The 19,820-nt window shown below is 35.7% G+C and overlaps 7 protein-coding genes across 7 annotated transcripts; 4 read left to right on the top strand and 3 right to left on the bottom strand.

Annotated features, from left to right (window-relative positions):
- Window positions 1-1,233: 1,233 nt before the first annotated feature.
- RO3G_10737 (uncharacterized protein) lies at window positions 1,234-2,698 on the bottom strand (the record flags this gene model as incomplete). The annotated part of the gene is made up of 5 exons (XM_067665321.1): window positions 1,234-1,255; window positions 1,430-1,650; window positions 1,709-1,882; window positions 1,952-2,212; window positions 2,288-2,698. 5 exons carry the CDS (start codon window positions 2,696-2,698, stop codon window positions 1,234-1,236), a joined length of 1,089 nt encoding a protein of 362 aa, XP_067521422.1.
- Window positions 2,699-5,970: 3,272 nt separating this feature from the next.
- RO3G_10736 (uncharacterized protein) lies at window positions 5,971-6,432 on the top strand (the record flags this gene model as incomplete). Its single annotated transcript, XM_067665320.1, has 1 exon — window positions 5,971-6,432. One exon carries the CDS (start codon window positions 5,971-5,973, stop codon window positions 6,430-6,432), a length of 462 nt encoding a protein of 153 aa, XP_067521421.1.
- A 468-nt stretch (window positions 6,433-6,900) lies between these two features.
- RO3G_10735 (uncharacterized protein) lies at window positions 6,901-8,730 on the top strand (the record flags this gene model as incomplete). Its single annotated transcript, XM_067665319.1, has 2 exons — window positions 6,901-7,729; window positions 7,832-8,730. 2 exons carry the CDS (start codon window positions 6,901-6,903, stop codon window positions 8,728-8,730), a joined length of 1,728 nt encoding a protein of 575 aa, XP_067521420.1.
- A 1,955-nt stretch (window positions 8,731-10,685) lies between these two features.
- RO3G_10734 (uncharacterized protein) lies at window positions 10,686-11,114 on the top strand (the record flags this gene model as incomplete). Its single annotated transcript, XM_067665318.1, has 1 exon — window positions 10,686-11,114. The coding sequence occupies one exon, from the start codon at window positions 10,686-10,688 to the stop codon at window positions 11,112-11,114; it is 429 nt and encodes a 142-aa protein (XP_067521419.1).
- A 466-nt stretch (window positions 11,115-11,580) lies between these two features.
- On the top strand, window positions 11,581-11,754 carry RO3G_10733 (uncharacterized protein; the record flags this gene model as incomplete). The annotated part of the gene is made up of 1 exon (XM_067665317.1): window positions 11,581-11,754. One exon carries the CDS (start codon window positions 11,581-11,583, stop codon window positions 11,752-11,754), a length of 174 nt encoding a protein of 57 aa, XP_067521418.1.
- Window positions 11,755-12,125: 371 nt separating this feature from the next.
- Window positions 12,126-13,157, bottom strand: RO3G_10732 (uncharacterized protein; the record flags this gene model as incomplete). The annotated part of the gene is made up of 1 exon (XM_067665316.1): window positions 12,126-13,157. One exon carries the CDS (start codon window positions 13,155-13,157, stop codon window positions 12,126-12,128), a length of 1,032 nt encoding a protein of 343 aa, XP_067521417.1.
- Window positions 13,158-18,910: 5,753 nt separating this feature from the next.
- RO3G_10731 (uncharacterized protein) lies at window positions 18,911-19,820 on the bottom strand (the record flags this gene model as incomplete). The annotated part of the gene is made up of 4 exons (XM_067665315.1): window positions 18,911-19,135; window positions 19,191-19,364; window positions 19,434-19,694; window positions 19,785-19,820. 4 exons carry the CDS (start codon window positions 19,818-19,820, stop codon window positions 18,911-18,913), a joined length of 696 nt encoding a protein of 231 aa, XP_067521416.1.

Below are 19,820 nucleotides of genomic sequence, written 5' to 3'. Positions count from 1 at the left end.
ATCAGCAAAAAAATGTAGGTTTTTATATTTTTTTTTGATTATTAATATAAATCTAATGTATTATTAATCATCTAAAACGAATGTGACGGCTTCTGAGTTAGCAGCATTGAGTAATCTGGGAAATTAAAATTCTTTGGGGCACCCGGAAAAATGGTCCGGATGTTGCTGAAATGTTTGATCTCCTGTGGCTCTCTTTGAAATTTTGTGTGACGTATCAAATTTTTACTACAAATCAAAAAATGTTTTCTCTTCAAAATAATGTTTGTTTCGTTTAATTTGATTGAGATTTGGTAAAGATACAGTAATATTTGTGAATATTATAAAAACATCCGGACCATTTTTCCACCTACTGTATAACACCTAATATGCATATGCACATGCATTTGAAAGAATGCTTTTTGGACTTTGGTCCCTCCTATGCCTTTTGGCTTTATGGTTTTGAACGATTGAATGGTGATGTCAAAAAGATAAATATCAATTACAAGACAGGCTTCGAAACCACCTATGTCACTATGCTTACTCAAACCATTCATACGCAAGATATAATACATTCATTACCTACATTCATTAACAACAACGATCAAGGCATGCTCCTACTGATCAACTTCATAAAGGAAATAGGCGAGGTTACGAATGACGAGAGTGGTTTAACGCCATTTGATTACTCTCAATTCATAGACGGGCCAAGTCTATTTAACCTGACGATTACTGGTAGTGAGCCTCTGCCACCACAAGCCCTTCCTTCAAAAATTAACAACAAACAAGAACTTTTATGCCCTGAACACTATGAAGCCTTACAAACTTTTTATATGGATACCTATGAAATACCTATTATGAATACAATCAGTACAACTATAAAATCATTCAAAAAAATTAACTTGCTTGGACAACACTACCAACAGTCAGACAATCATTCATCATCATCATGCATTCAAGCCTTTATGAACAATCAATTACGTATTGGTCAAATATCATACTTTTTCAGTCATTCATTTAACAACTCAACTCATTATTTTGCATTCGTCAATTGGTACAGCCATGCGACTCAACATTTTCCCACCTTCGATGGTACTGGCATCCAAGTGTGGAAGAACCAATTTGATCCAGTTTCAAGCAACAGCATACTTCCAATTTATAGAATCTTCAATCCTGTTGCTGTATCCCCATATATCGATAAGCACCTTCTTACTCTCGCTCTGCCAAGACGAATTTATATGTAACAACTATGCTAAATTATTCAAACCTTCTTTTATTACTATTATTATTATTTATTTTATTATATATTTTACTAAAGAATCATTTATTAGACTATTATTGTTATTTGTTTTTTTTTTAAAAAAAAAGATTTTATTCAATTTGCAGAGACAACAAAAGAGGCAGCAAAAAAAAAAAAAAAAAAAAAAAAGGAAAAGAGAAAGTAAACGCTTACTGCATGGGATTAGCAGCAGCAGAAGAGGAAGAGCCAGAGACCTCAGCCGAAAAGCCAAGGCCAGGGGAAGAAAAGGCCCAAGAGGGATAATCTTCATGGTCAAGGTTTGTAGGGAACTCCTTGTCGAAGTATTCCACCACCCTTCTTGTTCTATTGATGGTGCCTTTTTTCGACAAGGAATTCCTCCATGCTTTTTGAAGAACAGCATGGAATTCGTCCACCTGTAGATTAAGTAAAGGTATATTAGAAAATAAACACTATTACAAAAATATTACTTACTGCTTTGCTTCGAAATAGTGGTCTTTTTACTACAAACACAGGACCATGTTCATCCTCAGGACCATCTTCTTCCTCTGACGTCCAATCGGTCATCAGAATTTGTTTTCCAAAAGGAAAACGAGCTTCAAATTCCTCAGGGGCCGCATTGTAAGCATTTCGCCTCATGGCGAGCTTCTAATGTAAAAAAGTAATGTAAGTACTTGAAACACTATATATTTCAATCTTTAAATACTAATTACTTACTGCATGCACACGACTACGACGCGTTGAATCTTCTGACGTAGCCGTTAGCCCCTTACTTTCTCTCACCATGTAGTTGAATTTGTTTCTGACCATGCTGCGCATGTCAGAAACAGTAATGCCAGCAGAAAATGGCTCCTTCTTGGCAGCTGCTACAAGCAAATCCCTGACCTTTGCGTTTTGCTTGTAGCGCAAGACCTCCTTCAGGTCAAAGGTGACACCACGAGGAACCAAATGCTCTCTATAGTACTTCAATATAAAAGCCTATGGTTCAAAAAGGTACAAAAAAATTTTGTTATTATTTTGCACATGCTAATTTGTTTTTTAAATTTAAATTACACTTGTCAAGGCCTTATTCTCTTTGACCTCAGAAGGTTGCTGCTGTGGAGGCTGCTGTTGGGGAGGCTGCTGCTGCTCTTGTTGCTGTTGTTGCAACAATTGAGTTAGCTGCTCAATCTTCAGCTCTTGCCGACGTTGATTCTCCTCCTGTCGGCGTTGAATTTGCTCTTGCTGCTGCATCTGAGCAAAAATGGCCTCAAGGGTTGGGCCACTTGCCAAGCTGACAGCAGGAGAGCCAACTGGGCCTTGAAGGCGAGAAGGCTCAAAGCTGTCAAAAGACGCAACAGCAGTGGGAGCAGGAGAAGGGGACGGCGCAACAGTGGATGATGATCCAGTAATGCTTGAAGATATTCTTGCCCTTTTAGGGGCATTACTGGGAACGTTGATAGGGGTAGCGACACGACGAGACATTTTTTTAAAACAGATAATATAGGGAAAAAGAAAAAGACAAGAGTACAAAATGAACTAAAAATGAATACAAAGTAAGGTGATGCTTTTATTTGTTTTACAAAAAAAGCAAAGAAAAAAAAAAAGAAAAAGAAAAAGCCTTTATAGTTAAAGATATTACATTTGAATAATAATAAAAAAAAGAATTTAAACTGTTTATGAATAACCTCTCTGAGTGTTTCAATAGTTAAACCATATTAAAGAAAACTTGTTTTTAATCGATAGTAGGTAATTGTAACACTGGTAAAATGATGCTATAAAAAAAAGTACTTTTTTTTTCCTTTTTTTTTTCCTTTTTTTTTTTAAAAAAAAAAACATTCTTTCTAAAAGGTAAGTTCTTAATATTATATATATTCTATTTCTGTTCTAATGATACTTGTACTTTAGTAAAATCGTAATGGTTGCTTTCTTGATGTTTTAAATGGTCTTTATAAAATCTCTTTCCCAGGATTATCATTGCTTCTTCTTTTACTTGTTGGTATAAGCTTGGCTAGTGTCTTTTTTTACCTGGTTCACCTAAATTAAGGTACTATTACTTTTACTACATGTATACAATAGCTAATTATTATTATAGATGCGTGCTGCTTCCCTTTTCTTTACTTGTTGGTATATGCTTAGCTAGTCTTCTTCTGGCCTATCTAAAGAAAGGTACTATTACTTCTACTACGTATACTCGATAGTTAATAATTATTATAGATACGTGCTACTTTGCTTTGGCCTTTTACTGTTTCTTTCTCGTCCTTGCTTTGGTTCTTAAGTACTGATGTCTTTTCTTCTTTTGCTTTGAGTGCCCAAGTCCTTAAAACCTTGAATCCTTGTGTCTTTGCATCCTTGAGCTTGGCTTTTTTTTTTCTTTTTTTTTTTTCTTTTTTTTTTTCTTGTGAGAACTTTTTGAGTCCCACGAAATTAATCGATGTATTTTTAGATTAGATGATGCTATCGTGATGACATTAGGTAAGTCAAGCAAACTTTTAAAACGTTACGAGCAAAGAAATACTGTATATTGTTATTATTATTTTATTTAAATAAAAAAAAAAGCTATTTTTATAAACCAAATTCCTATTTTTTGGTATATATGAAGCAATATTTATTGCAATGTGAATGGTTAATAAAGAAGTATATAAGCAATATGAGTGGTTGTTAAAGAAGTATATAAAGCCATATGAGTGGTTAATAAAGAAGCATATAAGGCAATATGAGCGGTCGATAAAGAAGTATATAAGGAAATATGAGCGGTCGATAAAGAAGTATATAAGGCAATATGAGCGGTCGATAAAAGAACAAAAGGACAAATAAAGAAATGCTTTAAAACTTATGATTCGTTGCCCAAACGTTGGCAAGTATTGAGTAAAACGTGTCGACTGCTCTGGTAAAAGAATGCTAAATGACTTCCACTTGCTCTTTTAATGAATACTGAACGTTAACTGCACTGCCGCGAAAAACGTTTAAAACATCCATAAAATATCGTGTGTTTGCATGATCTTTGGCGTGTTTGCCTTCAATTATTCTAAAACTGAACGCTTACTTTCTCCAGTTATTTGTAGTGGTTCCACTGCAAATAATATAGAGACTTTGACGTAGATTTTTAACAGACCTGGCAATCATAGATCCGTAGATTTTATAATTTTTTTATGAGAAACCATTATATCTTGCTGTATTACACCTTTTTTAATTTTGAAAAAAGATTTAGGTGCGAAAAAAATAAAGAAATTTATCGATATTTTTGTTTTTTTTGTAGGATAAGTATTCATAAAGTTATTCATGTTTTAAAAAAGTGTCTGTTTTTTTTACAGATGATCTTTTTTTGGAAAGCCTGTTCCCCTCTACTGTTGAAAGACCGATGTCTTCTTTTTTTATTTTTGAGGGCAAAATGCGGAAATCAAAAGCAATTTGCGATTATTTTGTTCAGAAGAATACATATTAGGAAGGTGGTTTGTGATTTTTAGCTTAGGTCATTACGAACGTGTTACAGAACATAGAAAAATAATCGTGTTTGGGAAAAAAATGACCTGGTAAAAAAAGACTTGGTAAAAAAAAAGACGAAGTTAAAAAAAAAGACTAAGTTAAAAGAAAAGACGAAGTGAAAAAAAAAAAGAGTCTAGCAATAGAAGGTTCATTGTTCAAATGAAAACAATCATCTAACAGCAAGTACACTTCATAGAAATGCAAACTACTTTTACATGATAAAAAAAGAATACGTGTATATTCTAAAAGAATAGAAAAATAAAGAAGCTCTGCTAACATTTTGTTACAAGGCAGTTATAATTAACAAATACATACAAAACGTTTTTGTTTATCAAGTAAATAGATTGTTTTATTATTTTTTATGACAAATATTGTAAAAGAGTATATGTTTTTAAGCTTATTCTCGTTCATTACTTACTTTATGTTTGCACATGGGTATAATTTGCCATTAGTCATTAGTCATTAGAGATGTGGGCAATGGCAACTTTCTTTACCAAAAAAAGCTTTTCAGCAATAAACAACAATATAAGTTTGATATTCTTATAGTTTCTTTAAGTTGGAAAGAACAACTTTGCTCATGAGTCTCATGTTCGTCATCCGAATGTGTGCCATTAGGAATTCCTAATGTAAGAATAAAAGAAACCAACATTAGACTTGGTTGCTATTTTTTTTTTTTTATAAACTTACATTTGACCAGAACTTGAGCTTTCTTTTTTATCTTTTGTACCTTGACCATCTAGTGATAGTCCATGAAACAAAACCAAGGAAAAAAAAAATGTTACTTTAAGCACCGATTTTGTTTTTTGAAATTTAACCTTTTTTTTTTTATCAGACACGTTTTCTCTTTCTACCTATTTTTTTGCTATTTCTAAATTTAAAAATTATAAACAACATGAACAACTTCAACGCCACCAAAATTGTTTGCACCTGTTCTGAATGCAGCAGCCAACCCAATGGATACAGAATGCTTGCAAAGAGAACTGTTAGAACTCATGTTCTTATGGATAGATATAGAAATAGAGGTTTTTTTTTATTTTTCAGTGGAAATACAAACGTGCTAATGTAAAAAAACAAACAAACAATAGAATCGAGAAGAGTATCTGAAGCTAACGACAACGGGGAGGAAACTGTCGAATACTCGTCAGCCATTCCTGAGCCATTAATTGAAGGTATATTTCAAACAACAAAGTATTTAATATAAGAAATATTTTATTTATTGAAATATATTTTGCAACTTGTTAGACGGAATGAATATTGACGAAGAGGAGGGAATGAGTAATGAGCAGCAGCTTCGTCACCTTTTGCTGTTGTTCATTGTGCTTTTCCAAGCAAAGCACCTCTCTGTGAAAGCCGGTGAAGACTTGTTGGCCTTTCTTTCCTTTTTTGTCCGTTCTCTTGGCCATAGTATGGAGATTCCAACAAAGATCTCTACTGCCCGTACTATGGTCAATTATTCCAAGGCCACCGATGGTTTGTCCCGTTTTCTTGTTTGCTCTGCTTGTCGAAGCGTTTACACTTCTGGAAGATTGCATTCTCGCTCCTGTGGATATGTACGCTTCCCTAACAACCCTTATCGACAAGCACAACCATGTGGAAATGCTCTTTTTGTAGGCAGCAGTTTAAAGCCAGTGCTTGAGTATCCCTACAACTCAATTGTTGAGACTTTAAAAAAGTTCTTTATGCGACCCAGCTGTTGTATCCACACAACTAATAAAGTGAACATTCATGGATAAACTTGGATACTACAGAATTATAGTCTAACCAGATCTCTATTAATAAACGTGAGAATTCTGCAATAGCCAATCTTGCCCTGTTGTCCTACCAGCGTTCTAAAAGACTATATCGGAACCTGATTACAACAACGGCAGTTCAATCCTATTCTATAATTATCGTTAGATCAATAGTTTAATTACTTCATTGTCCCTTGATTCGTCAAGTAGACAGCGGCTATTGATTATCCACTATCCTTCCTTATATTCCATATCATTCTTTTAACCGATCAATTGAAATAGCGGTAAAGACCCAGACATTCAAAAAGTATAAATACCCTCAATATTTTTTATTAATAAAGTCATATATAATCTTTAGTTTCACAACTATCGTCTTTTTGTAGTTTTTGTCTTCTATTTCATATTTGGCAAAACACCAGCTTTGAACAACAGATTGAGCAATGGAGAAGAAGATCAGTTGATGAAGATGTCATGTTCGACATATATGATGGCAGAGTTTGGAATCAGCTTGTGGATTCAAATGGACAAGTCTTTACCAGCCAGCCAAGATCATTAATGGTATCATTGAATGTGGATTGGTTCCAGCCAAGTGACAATATGAAGCATTCTAGTGGTGCTATTTACCTTGCAATTAACAACTTGCCAAGAAATACGCGCATGAAGTTTTCCAACATCGTTTTGGTAGGTGTTATTCCTGGACCCCACGAACCAAATGATGATCAAATCCAGAACTTTTTAAAGCCATTGGTTGATGAATTGCTTGTATTGTACAATGGTGTTGTAATGCCCACTTACCAAAATCCTAACGGAGAAGTAGTTCGTGTGGCATTAATGTCCATCAACTGTGATATGCCTGCGGCAAGAAAAGTAGCTGGATACATGGGCGCCATGGCTACTAAAGCATGTAACAAGTGCTCAACTGCTTTTGGTCGTTTGTCAACCGGTACCAGGTCTTCAAAGCCAAACTTTTCCGATTTTGATGATGAAAACTGGGTGCAAAGAACGTGGGAGCAGCAAAGAGTTGATGCGTACGACTGGTTGACTGCTACGCACAAGGCACAACAAGAAGAAAAGCAAGCAAGTTCTGGTACAAAATGGAGTGAAGTACACCGACTTCCTTACTTTGACGTGGTGAGATATGTAACTGTCGATCCAATGCATAATTTGTTTCTTGGAACACCAAAAAAAATGATTGAAGTTTGGCAGGATTTTGGTTTGCTTGATTCTACTGATTTTTCAGCAATGGCAACAGAGTCAACTACCATAATCATTCCTCGGCAATACACTAAGCTATCTGAAGGTATGTAATACTGCTAGATTGTGCTTATATATACGCAAAATAAAACTTTATTGTATGATGGGGCAAGATACTTACTTTTTCTTTTTTTTAAAAAAAAAATAGGAAAAATCTCTGGTGCTTTTGCTAATATGAAATCAGATGAGTGGAGAACTTGGGTTGTTGCGTTGTCACCTTTCCTTCTCAAACAAAGACTGTCAGGTGAACATTTTGTGAACTGGTTGCGGTATGTCGATGCTGTGAAGCTGGTCACTGGCCCTTCCATCACAGTAGAAGACATAGATACAGCACATCTATTGATGAAAAACTTTGGCAAGACCTGTGTCGAGTTGTATGGTGAATCTATGCCCACTCCAAACATGCATATGCATCTTCATTTGAAAGAAAGCTTCCTGGACTTTGGTCCCTCATACTCTTTTTGGCTTTATGGCTTTGAACGTCTTAATGGCGATATGAAAGATATCAACATCAATTTTAAGACTGGATTTGAAACAACTTATGCTACTATGTTCATTCAAAATGTTCACACACAAGATCTAGTATATTCCTTACATTCCTTTATAAATTCAACAAACGAAGACATGCTCCTACTAACCAAATTTATAGAAGAGATAGGTGAGGTTACGAATGACGAGAGTGGTTTAACGCCATTTGATTACTCTCGTTTCATAGACGGACCTAGCTTATTTAATTCGACAATTACTGGTAGTGAGCCTCTGCCACCTACATCCTATCCTTTAAAATTCAATAAGAAGACAGAACTTATATGCCATGAACACTATGACGCTTTAAAAAATTATTATATGAACACCTATGCACCTATGACTACAAACACATACATTGATACCACTATACACTCATTCAAAAAAATCACTTTGCTTGGGCAGCTTTACCAGCCAGCAAGTGATAATTCATTATCATCATCACCATCATCATTCATTCAGGCGGACTATGTAAAAGATACGATGCAAGGAGATTCCGGGCTGGGTATTTGTCCTACCTAGATGCCAAATATAGCAATCAATGCAAATAATTTTTCCGCATCGAATGGTGTTACTTTCGAGGCAGTCACGTTTAAACTCAGAGAGATATGGCGCTTGCAACACGAAAAAACCTCTTTTGAGCTGACCACACAAAAACGATGCGGAGGGATTACTCTACCAATATTTGTACAACATCAGCAAGCAGTACCGCAATCGATGCAAATAATTTTTTCCAATCCAATGGCGGTACTCATAGATCTCTCACTGTAACACACAAGGAGGTACAGGCTTTTAAAGACGAAAAAACCCCCTGGTCGGACGGACATTATGCTACCAGAAAGGATTACAAGCCGAATTCTTGTCCTTCCAATATGACAAGCTTATCCATAGGTAGAAACAGTGTTTCCGCATTTAATGATGGTATTTACAAGGTGATCACATCGAAACTCAGCTTGGTATCCGTCTTAAAGCGTGAAAAAAGTGCTTTTGCTGATGGACAAGAAATTGTACAAGTAGACTGCAATCTGAATATTGTTTCTAGTTACACTTAAGATATTCTGAGAATCTCAGATGATATTTCTACATTGATTGCTGATAAACTTTAAGCACTAAATTCCTTTTACAAAAGATAATTACGAAGCAAGCAAAAAGGAGCATGAATAAATCTTTGGGGCAATTGTACAAAGCCTCTCTTTTTGGCCTGAGCACTATCACTCCTTTCTGTGTGTTTTACAACAATATCAGCCATACCGCCTTTTCTAAAGCGAGGTTCATAATAGGTATACAATGAAAAACTGCTGTTGGTTGCTAGTAAAAAGCTTATTATACTGTAATGTTTAAGAATTCACCGAACTATTGGTTCTATAATGCGAAAATGGACAAGAACTCTTTTTGGGTAAATAAGATTACGACAGTGACAAATTAAGCTAACAAACTTCATTTGCACGTTTTTAAATATGAGACGGGTGAAATATCAAAACTGGTATTATGTGCTATAATCTGCAAATACAGTAAGGGACAAAATCAGTCCGTTTTTGGCTTTTTCGCAATGCCTCGCCAGGAATTAAACTTAGGGCTCCGCTTTGCTGACATTAACTTTGCACGCAAACTAGACAAAATTATTGGTGTAGCCTAATTGCTTCTACCACCATTTCCTCTGTAGTTATGGCGGAAAAAGTAATTTTCCGTGATTGTTGCTAACGCCCGATTTTGCATTAGACACCATATCTCCAGAAACAGTCGTTGGATTGACTTGCAATTTAGTTTGGTATGTCTTATGACGTCAGTGAACGCTTACGCGTTCTCATATTTTAGCTCATTTTATTTTTTTACATTTTTTCTTTTTCCCCATTTACCTCATCTCAGATTAGCCAAACACACCAGGACAGCAAAGAATGCCGACAAACATGTCCAAATTGAAAACATGTTGAACCACTCCATTCCATGGGATATAATTCAAAAAAACGTAGGCTGCGGAAAGTCCATGATTCGAAGAATTTCAAGGAAAACCAAGATGCAGTCAAAAAATAGCACAGGTAGACATCGTTTACTCACACCTAGGGAGGAAACCAAAGAAGCTAGAGATATAAGACTAGGCTTACCTAAAAGCGCAGCTGATGCCTCCTTTCGCGTTAAAAAACCAGATCGATCAGTCAATCCAAAAATAATTACTCGTACTTTCAAACACAAAGGTCTAAAATCGACTAAAAAAAAGACGGCACTTCCACTTAATTAATGACAGGCAAAAGGCACGATATGATTGGGCAAAGGCTCATAAAGACTAATCCGAGACTGATTGGGAACGCATTGTGTTTTCTGATGAGACAAAGATCCAAAAAAGAGGGTCTAATGGTCTAGAATACGCTTGGAAAGAGGATAATGCACCTTTTCGAGACCATCACTACAAAAAGAAACATGCTTATGGAGGAGGCGGGATCATGCTTTGGAGTTGCATAACTATACATGGAGGGGGCTACATGTTCTGGCTACAAAGTAATGTAAATGGTGAGCTATACACATCAGTACTTGAGGAGGAATACAAGGAAACATTGAAGTATTATGGCCTGCAAAGTAGGGACGTGATCTTTCAACAACATAATGCAAGCATCCATTGTGCTTCAGCTCCTTCAAAATGGTTCCAAAAGAACAAGATTAAGCTTCTGAGTTGGTCAGCATACTCTCCTGGCCTTAACCCAATTGAAAGCGCATGGGCCATGCTTAAAAAGATGGAACAGATGACAAGCCCACCTTCTTCTGTGGTTGAGACTGATCAAGCATTTTTTGACTGGGTTTCGAAGCTTTGGTATGACCTAACAACTCCAGAGTACTGTAGAAACCTTATTCACTCTATGCCCCGTCGATTTCGGGGCGTAATCCAGCGTAAGGGCCGCGGTACAAAGTACTAATCGAAATTCAAAAAAATAAAAATACATTATTTTCAATATATCTTCTTATAACATGTCAGAAAATAAAAAATACCATTTCCGACAAACATTGTCAGATTTGTTGAAGGAAGAGACAAATTTTTTGTCAGCAAAGCGGAGCTCTAAGCTTAATTCCCGGCGAGGCATTGCGAAAAAACCAAAAAACGGACTGATTTTGTCCCTTACTGTAGAAGAACATAGGGTGGATTAGAATAGTGAAACCATCCATAATAGCATGCATATGTAACCACAAGGCGCAGGTATATAATGAATCGTAACTTCGAGTACCAATTTCCGAGTTGTAACCACGAGTGCTAATTTCCGAGTTGTAACCATGTGCATATTTGAGTATGTGATATGTGAAACAACGTGTTTAATTGCATTTCAAATATCTATATAAAGAGACATGCCTTTTTTCTTTTTTTCTTCTTTATTTTATCTACTTAACATGCTTCGTTTCAACTCATCTGCTTCTGTCCATTCAAACAACGGTGCCACTCCTCGTAGGGGCGGTCGAGTATCTGGTCAAGTAGTTTCAAGCTACAGGTCTTATGTTCCTCCTGCTGGTGACCGTGTCCTTGAAGCGCAAATAATTGTTAGTCCCGAAAGAGCATGGGAGTAAGTTAATTATAATCAAAAATGTTACATTGCGATAGTGGGATTTATTTTCTTACTGACCCTTTACCTTTTTTTTGCAGTCATCTTTTATCCGCAAACAACGCCTTTCATAGAACCAATGTACAGTGGCTACCAAAACCGTTCGCACAAAACGTACTTTTTCCTTTCTGAATCTTTTGTGACCTATTGCGCATAAAAGATACCATATCTAATACATATTTCCTAAGAGTACAAACTCTTGGCTTTCTGATGAAGTATAAAATGTCACCCTATGCGCACCCTAACTCGTACTACGGAGAATCAAAACTCAAAGGCACATTCGAACGGTTTTGGGGCCACATATTTTAAAAGCGAAATGAATTAAAATAAGTTTATTTAATATCCAATATACAAGCCATCAGCCTCAATAACTGCACGACATCGATCGGGCATACTTTTAATAAACCTTTGGCATTCTTCAGCCGTGATTTGGTACCAAGTGTGTCCTATACGATCCCATAGCTCATGTATACCACATGGAGGGCAGTCATAATTTTTAAACAGCCGTCTTTTAAGTAATTGCCACATGTTTTCAATTGGGTTCAAGTCCGGTGATTGTGGTGGCCATTTCATTACATAAAACTCTTGCTCATTTAGCCATTTTGATACGACTTTAGCTGTATGTTTGGGGTCGTTGTCCTGCATAAAGATAAATTTACTCGTAGATTTTCCACTTTCTTCCATATACCAGGCCAAAGACTTCATCAAGTCATCTTGTAAAACCTCCAAATAAACGTCCTTTGTCATGTTCTTGCCCACATCCACAATATAACCTGGACCGTACCAGCTAATGCAGCTCCATACCATTATAGAGCCTCCTCCATGCTTCACTGTCTCACAAACCTGGTGCTTTTTTAACGGTTGGCCTGGCACTTTCCATGCATAAGACTTCCCGTCGGACCCAAAACGGTTGACTTTGGTTTCGTCAGACCATATGACGTTCATCCAATCGTTTACTGTCCAGTCAATGTGCTGACGAGCCCATTGGAGCCTCTTCTTTCTATTTCTTTCATTAATTAAAGGTTTCTTTGGCCTGACAAATGAGACCAAACCAGCATCTCTTAACGCTCTACGTACAGTATTTACAGAAACTGACTTGCCCAAGTTCTGCTCTAACGACTGCTGTGCTTGTACAGCATTTTCGAGACCATCTACTGTTACAGCACGAACGAGATGCTGCTGTTCCCGCTTAGTGAGCGCTTTTGGCCTGCCACCTTTGTCAATTCGAGCAGGCAAGCCTAACTCCAAACGAATTTTATGAACAGTAGAGGATGATACTTTGACTAACTTTGCAATTTTATGATAAGAAAAACCTTGACGAAGGTAAAACTCGATAGTGTTCTTGCGATCTTCTGTTAATGGTTGCATGTTGGGTAATTACTTGGTAGATGTCGAGATGTCGAAATGAGAATGTGCGAATGACAAAGAAAAAAAGGCAAAAAAATAATGCGCAGTGGTGAATTAGTAAGCAGCGAAAGTTCTGGAAGAATTGGAGGGTGCAGTGACTGCGTTTATCGCAATCGAAGAATTCCTCAAGCGTGGCCCCAAAACCGTTCGAATGTGCCTTTGAGTTTTGATTCTCCGTAGTACGAGTTAGGGTGCGCATAGGGTGACATTTTATACTTCATCAGAAAGCCAAGAGTTTGTACTCTTAGGAAATATGTATTAGATATGGTATCTTTTATGCGCAATAGGTCACAAAAGATTCAGAAAGGAAAAAGTACGTTTTGTGCGAACGGTTTTGGTAGCCACTGTATAAGATAAGTTAAATAAGATTATGTATGTCGTATTTTTGTTATTACACTTAAATGTTGAGTGCAATTGATCAATATCTCCATTCTATATAATTTAAAACTATTTTTATAAAAGGCTACTGATATATATCCTTCAATATGCACAGCTAACTTTAGTAACTCATACTTTGTAGCTATGGTTCCTTGATTACTAAATTTATGAAGACGTCGTCTGATTTAATGGGCTCTCTCGTCTGTCTTCACTCAATAAAAAAATTCAAATAAATCATCAATTATCAAGTTTCAAGTTTTACTTTATTTTGAACTGCAATCGAGTACGCACCATCCCAAATATCACAACAATGATTAATTTCAGGTTAATGCATTCTTCTAGAGTATGCTTTATATTAATGATGGTTCTTTGTGTTGTAGTCGTAAGGTTAAAAAAAAATAAAGCAAAAAAAAAAACAATAAAAACAACAACAAAAATAAAAAAACGCAGCAAAAAAAACAGTAACAAAAAAAACAATAGTAGCAATATAAGATTAAAATCCTTCTTTATTGCAGATTTCTTTATATTGCAAAAGAGCCCCGTTTTATGGATCAAAAGTTGGTATCTATTTATATTCTTTGTGAGTGTAGCTATAAAGGATATAGGTTCGGTAACGATGTCGTGATGAAGAACCAATGATTAAGCTAAAGCTTGTCGATGTTCTAATATACAGTAGCTTACAAAATTGTACAAGTGTTTTGCATTTTTTGCTTCTGTAAGATTTATCGATACCAAAACGATAAATAAGCTACAGCATGTTCTACATCATTCGATAGTATAGCTTCTTGGCTTTCTTTTGGTACTATTCAGTCGGCGATAACGTCATTTTGGATGGAGCTATGGCCGCTTACAAATGCCGACTACACTTGTACAATTTTGGAACCGATGTTTTAGAATAAAGTTTTTATTTAAATGTGTGCATTAAAAGCTGATCCAAAGACCCTTGTTCTCTATAATGTCAATACATCGTTGAGGCATAGTTTCAATATAATTTTGACATTCTTTTTCGGTAATTTCGTACCAAGTCTCGAACATACGAGTCCATAGTTCATCCATAGAGGCAGGAGGACAATCATACTGTTTAAACAAGCGTTTTTTTAAGGTATTTCACATGTTCTCAATTGGATTTAAGTCTGGAGACTGTGGAGGCCATTCCATTGTTGTAAAATCCTGTTCAGACAACTATTCAGATACGATTTTGGACTTATGCTTCGGACCGTTATCTTGCATAAATTCAAAATCAGTCATTCTCAGGCCATTTTCTTTACAATAGTCGGTCATAGACTTCACCAAATCATCTTGCAATACAGATAAATAGACGTTCTTGTCCATATTCTTGCCTACGTCGACAATATACCCAACCCCGTACCAGCTAATACAGCTCCAAACCATAAGCGATCCTCCACCATGTTTTACGGTTTGCTTTACATGCCTTCTTTTAAGCTTCTCATTTGGTTGCTTCCATGCATAAACCTTACCATCCGATCCAAAACGATTTACTTTAGTCCCATCAGACCAAATCACGCGTTTCCAGTCTTCTATGATCCAGTCAACGTGATTAAGAGCCCAGTCCAATCGCTTTCGTCTGTTTACTTCACTGAGCAATGGTTGTTGAGGCTTAACAAAAGAGGTTAAACCAGACCTACGCAACGATCTTCGCACTGTTTTGGCTGATACAACCTTTTGCAAGTCATTTTCGAGTGTGTTTCTGGCTTCTACTGCATTCTCTTGACCTTTAACAGTCACTAATCGGACTAAATACTGATCATCCCTGCTGCTGAGTAACTTGGGGTGACCTGCTTTAATGTTGTTTACTTCGTTTTTTATTGTTTTTCGAACGTTCTGAACAGTTACACGACTTGCTCCAGTTGTTTTCACTGTTTTTGATATAGAGTATCCGTTTTTTAAGCAGCTGATGATACGATTACGGAGATCTATGTTATGTTCTGGTAAAGTAAAAGAAATAACAAAGATAAACCAAAAGAATACTTTTTGAGACTGAACTTTATTTAAGACAATCTTAATTGTTAAAAAGAAAACATTACAAAGTCTACTATTTATATTCTTCTATCAATTGACGGGTAAATGAGTAGTTATGAGCGTAGATCCAATCATTGACACGTTTGATTGAATAGTGATCACTGAATCGATTATAAAAATCTTTAATTCGTTGTTTTTATAGATCTTATTGTTCTTTAACTGGTCTGGGAGAGTTGTCCCGTCTTCATTGAGAGGAAAGATATATTTATATGAAATGCCTCCAGTCAGATCAAAGTTGACTAGGTACCTGATCCATTATTATTCATTTACAGAAATAATGAATAGTAAAGATCATGGCTTATTTAGTGTTCATGTTTACTTTATAGAATGAATCTAATAGTGATAGTTTTATATAAAAAGAAGAAGAATATATTTTATTTAATAAAGATTTAAATTATTATCTTTTATCAATTTTAATATACTTCTTTTAGTTGTGATTATTCAATGTCCGTTATGATCAGACTCTGTTCTACAACAATCTACACTGATAGGTTGCATATGTTAAGGATACATAAGATTATAGCCACTTTATTTTAGTAAAAGGAATCGGATATGATCCTGAATAGTATGTTGACATAACTTTGGAATCATTTATAACATTATTCCCAGCACAGATCAATAAAAGACTTTGATTAGATTTTTATATTAAGCTTTATTCATATTAACTTCACACAGTCAAATGTATGGCGTGGTTGTAATATAGTTTATTGATGATATGAGCATGTTGAATAAGGAATGACAATTACTTACCGGATCATCATTAAGTCATGTAAACCTTTATCCTAACTGAGATATTATTATTAGCCATAATATCCAATCACGGAACTAGAGGATTTTATATTCATCCGTACCGTCTCCTAAATAGTCCTACATCCAGAGTTATCTGAAACCATCCCAATAGCATAATTGACAATACAAGCTAGGAACAGGCTAAACTAATAATTAGAAATAGTAATCATCTATTCTGTCGAATTGATCATAAATCTGTCCTAATTCTTTATCCGTGTCATGTCTATAAATACTCTCACTTTTTACATGTAGAATTTATCATATTCAATCTTAGTTATCTTAACTTAATAAAGAGATACCAAGTTCTAACAGTATTTCTTTATCTTTGTTGTTATACTACTTTTACCTAAAACCCCCCTATCCTAAACAGCATATTGGACGTTGGTACACTTTTATATAGCAGTTAGCTCCTGTAGGTGTAAGAAAAATGGCAGAAAAAGAAAGAAAAAGATACTTTGAGCATTGAAGAATAAAAAAAAATCTTTTTTGGTGGCTTACACTCTGTGACGAGCAAGACTATAAGCTGATATTGAAATATTTGAAGCGGTTCCAAAATTGTACAAGTGTAGTCGGCATTTGTAAGCGGCCATAGCTCCATCCAAAATGACGTTATCGCCGACTGAATAGTACCAAAAGAAAGCCAAGAAGCTATACTATCGAATGATGTAGAACATGCTGTAGCTTATTTATCGTTTTGGTATCGATAAATCTTACAGAAGCAAAAAATGCAAAACACTTGTACAATTTTGTAAGCTACTGTATGCATTTGAAATTGAACAATAGAAATAATAACCAGTCAATTAACTTTGATCTAATTACTTTTGGGGTTGACAATTGATTAAACTCTCTAGGATGACAAATACTGATCTTATTGTTCTAAATTTGGAAAAGTGTAGAATTGTTTAATCATAATTTAATCTTTTGCGTATCTTTATTTATTATAATTCAGCTGGAGTCGTGTAGAAAATAACTATGCTTACAACACTTCGTTAAGTATCAACTAAAGTAATAATTTTTTTTTCCTATTGTTAGAAATCTAATCCAATGTCATGAGTTCTTCTGATCTCACATAGATGAAATAACGCTATTCAAATCAGTGAGGAATCCACAGAATAAAAGATAATCTATCACAAACATAAAAAAGAACAAATGAAAAGTTTTCATAATCATAATTAGAATAACACTTGCTAAAGTATCTGAAGATTAGACGAACGCTTACAGTAGAAGATATCAAGCCATTCATTCAATAAGATATAAATATCTGACTTCAATTAGAATATTTTTAGTTTACATTAAACTGAAATATAAACCAGTCTCATGCAGGACTTACACTCTTTCCTTATTATTGTTCAGTCATTTTTTTCATTACATGACAACTGGGTATATGTTACGATTGTTATGTAAGATACTACGAAGGGCAATCTTTAATAGAATGAACAATCAATGTAGAAATATCATCTGAGATTCTCAGAATACCTTAAGTGTAACTAGAAACAATATTCAGATTGCAGTCTACTTGTACAATTTCTTGTCCATCAGCAAAAGCACTTTTTTCACGCTTTAAGACGGATACCAAGCTGAGTTTCGATGTGATCACCTTGTAAATACCATCATTAAATGCGGAAACACTGTTTCTACCTATGGATAAGCTTGTCATATTGGAAGGACAAGAATTCGGCTTGTAATCCTTTCTGGTAGCATAATGTCCGTCCGACCAGGGGGTTTTTTCGTCTTTAAAAGCCTGTACCTCCTTGTGTGTTACAGTGAGAGATCTATGAGTACCGCCATTGGGGCTGAAGGAAAAGATACGATGCAAGGAGATTCCGGGCTGGGTATTTGTCCTACCTAGATGCCAAATATAGCAATCAATGCAAATAATTTTTCCGCATCGAATGGTGTTACTTTCGAGGCAGTCACGTTTAAACTCAGAGAGGTATGGCGCTTGCAACACGAAAAAACCTCTTTTGAGCTGACCACACAAAAACGATGCGGAGGGATTACTCTACCAATATTTGTACAACATCAGCAAGCAGTACCGCAATCGATGCAAGGCCATTGTCGACAATCAACTGCGTATTGGTCAAATATCATATTTTTTTACCCATTCATTTGGTAACAACACTCATTACTTTGCATTTGTCAATTGGTACAGCCATGCGACCCAACATTTTCCCACTTTTGATGGTACTGGCATCCAAGTGTGGAAGAATCAGTATGAACCAGTGTCAAGACTTAGCATACTTCCGATTCATCGCATTTATAATCCTGTTGCTGTCAAGCCATATATCGACAATAATATTCTCACTCTCTCTCTTCCAAGAAAAATTTATATGTAACAACTATGCAAAACTATTCAATCATTTATCATTATCATTATCATTATTATTTTATATATTTTACTAAAGAATCATTCAATAGACTACTTTTTTTTTAACAAATGTTTATTCAATTTGGTAAGAGACAACAAAACAGGAAACAAAAAAGAAAGCAAACAAAAAAGTGGATGCCTATGGCATTGGGTTGGCAGCAGCAGAGGAGGAAGGACCAGAAACAGAAGTGGGGAAGCCAAGAGCAGGGGAAGAAAAAGCCCAGGAAGGGTAGTACTCATGATCGAGTTTATCTGGGAACTCCATCTCAACATTTTGCACTCTTCTTCTAATTGTAGGTAGAGCTCCCTTTTTCTTTAGTAATTCTTTGTACCCTTTCTGAAGCTCTTTGTGGAATTCCACTACCTGTAGGCAATTAAGGTATATTAGAAAATGAGGTTTATTGATATGTCATACTTACTCTTTCACTTCTGAATGATGGCCGTTTGACAATAAACGTACGGCCATCTTCATCTTCTGGGCCATTCTCCTCATCAGAGGTCCAATCAACCGTCAAGATCTTTTCGGCAAATGGGAACCGTGCTTGGTATGCAGCTGCGTTAGCGTTGTAAGCAACCCTCCTGTTAAGGAGTTTCTATTATAAAGTATTGATGTAAGTATTATAGGCATTTTATATTACAATTTTTAAATATCAAGTACTTACTGCATTTACGCGGCTGCGGCAGGCTGACGTTGGTGTCGTCACAGCTTTCCCATTTGCCTTATCCACCATGTAATAGAACTTGCTTCTAATCATGGTGAATACTTGCGAATCAGTCAGGCCATTGAAGCGTTGGTGCTTCCTGACTTCATCGCGCAACAGATTTTTTACTTTTCTGTTGGCCTTGTCGGTGATGGACTTGAGCGTATCAAACTTGATGCCACGGCCAGCCAAGTATTCACGGTAGTGATCAGCTATGTGATCCTATAATATAAGTAAAAAAAAAAAAAGAAAAAAAAAGAAATAAAGTTATTAAATTGTATTTGCTAATTGATACTTTAATTTTAGACTTACACTACACTGCTTTTTGATCCTGTTGATCTCAGCCAT

The sequence above is a fragment of the Rhizopus delemar genome, genomic scaffold (assembly GCF_000149305.1).
Source record: "Rhizopus delemar RA 99-880 supercont3.8 genomic scaffold, whole genome shotgun sequence".
Taxonomy (NCBI): domain Eukaryota; kingdom Fungi; phylum Mucoromycota; class Mucoromycetes; order Mucorales; family Rhizopodaceae; genus Rhizopus; species Rhizopus delemar.
This window is presented reverse-complemented; position numbering and strand designations above follow the sequence as displayed.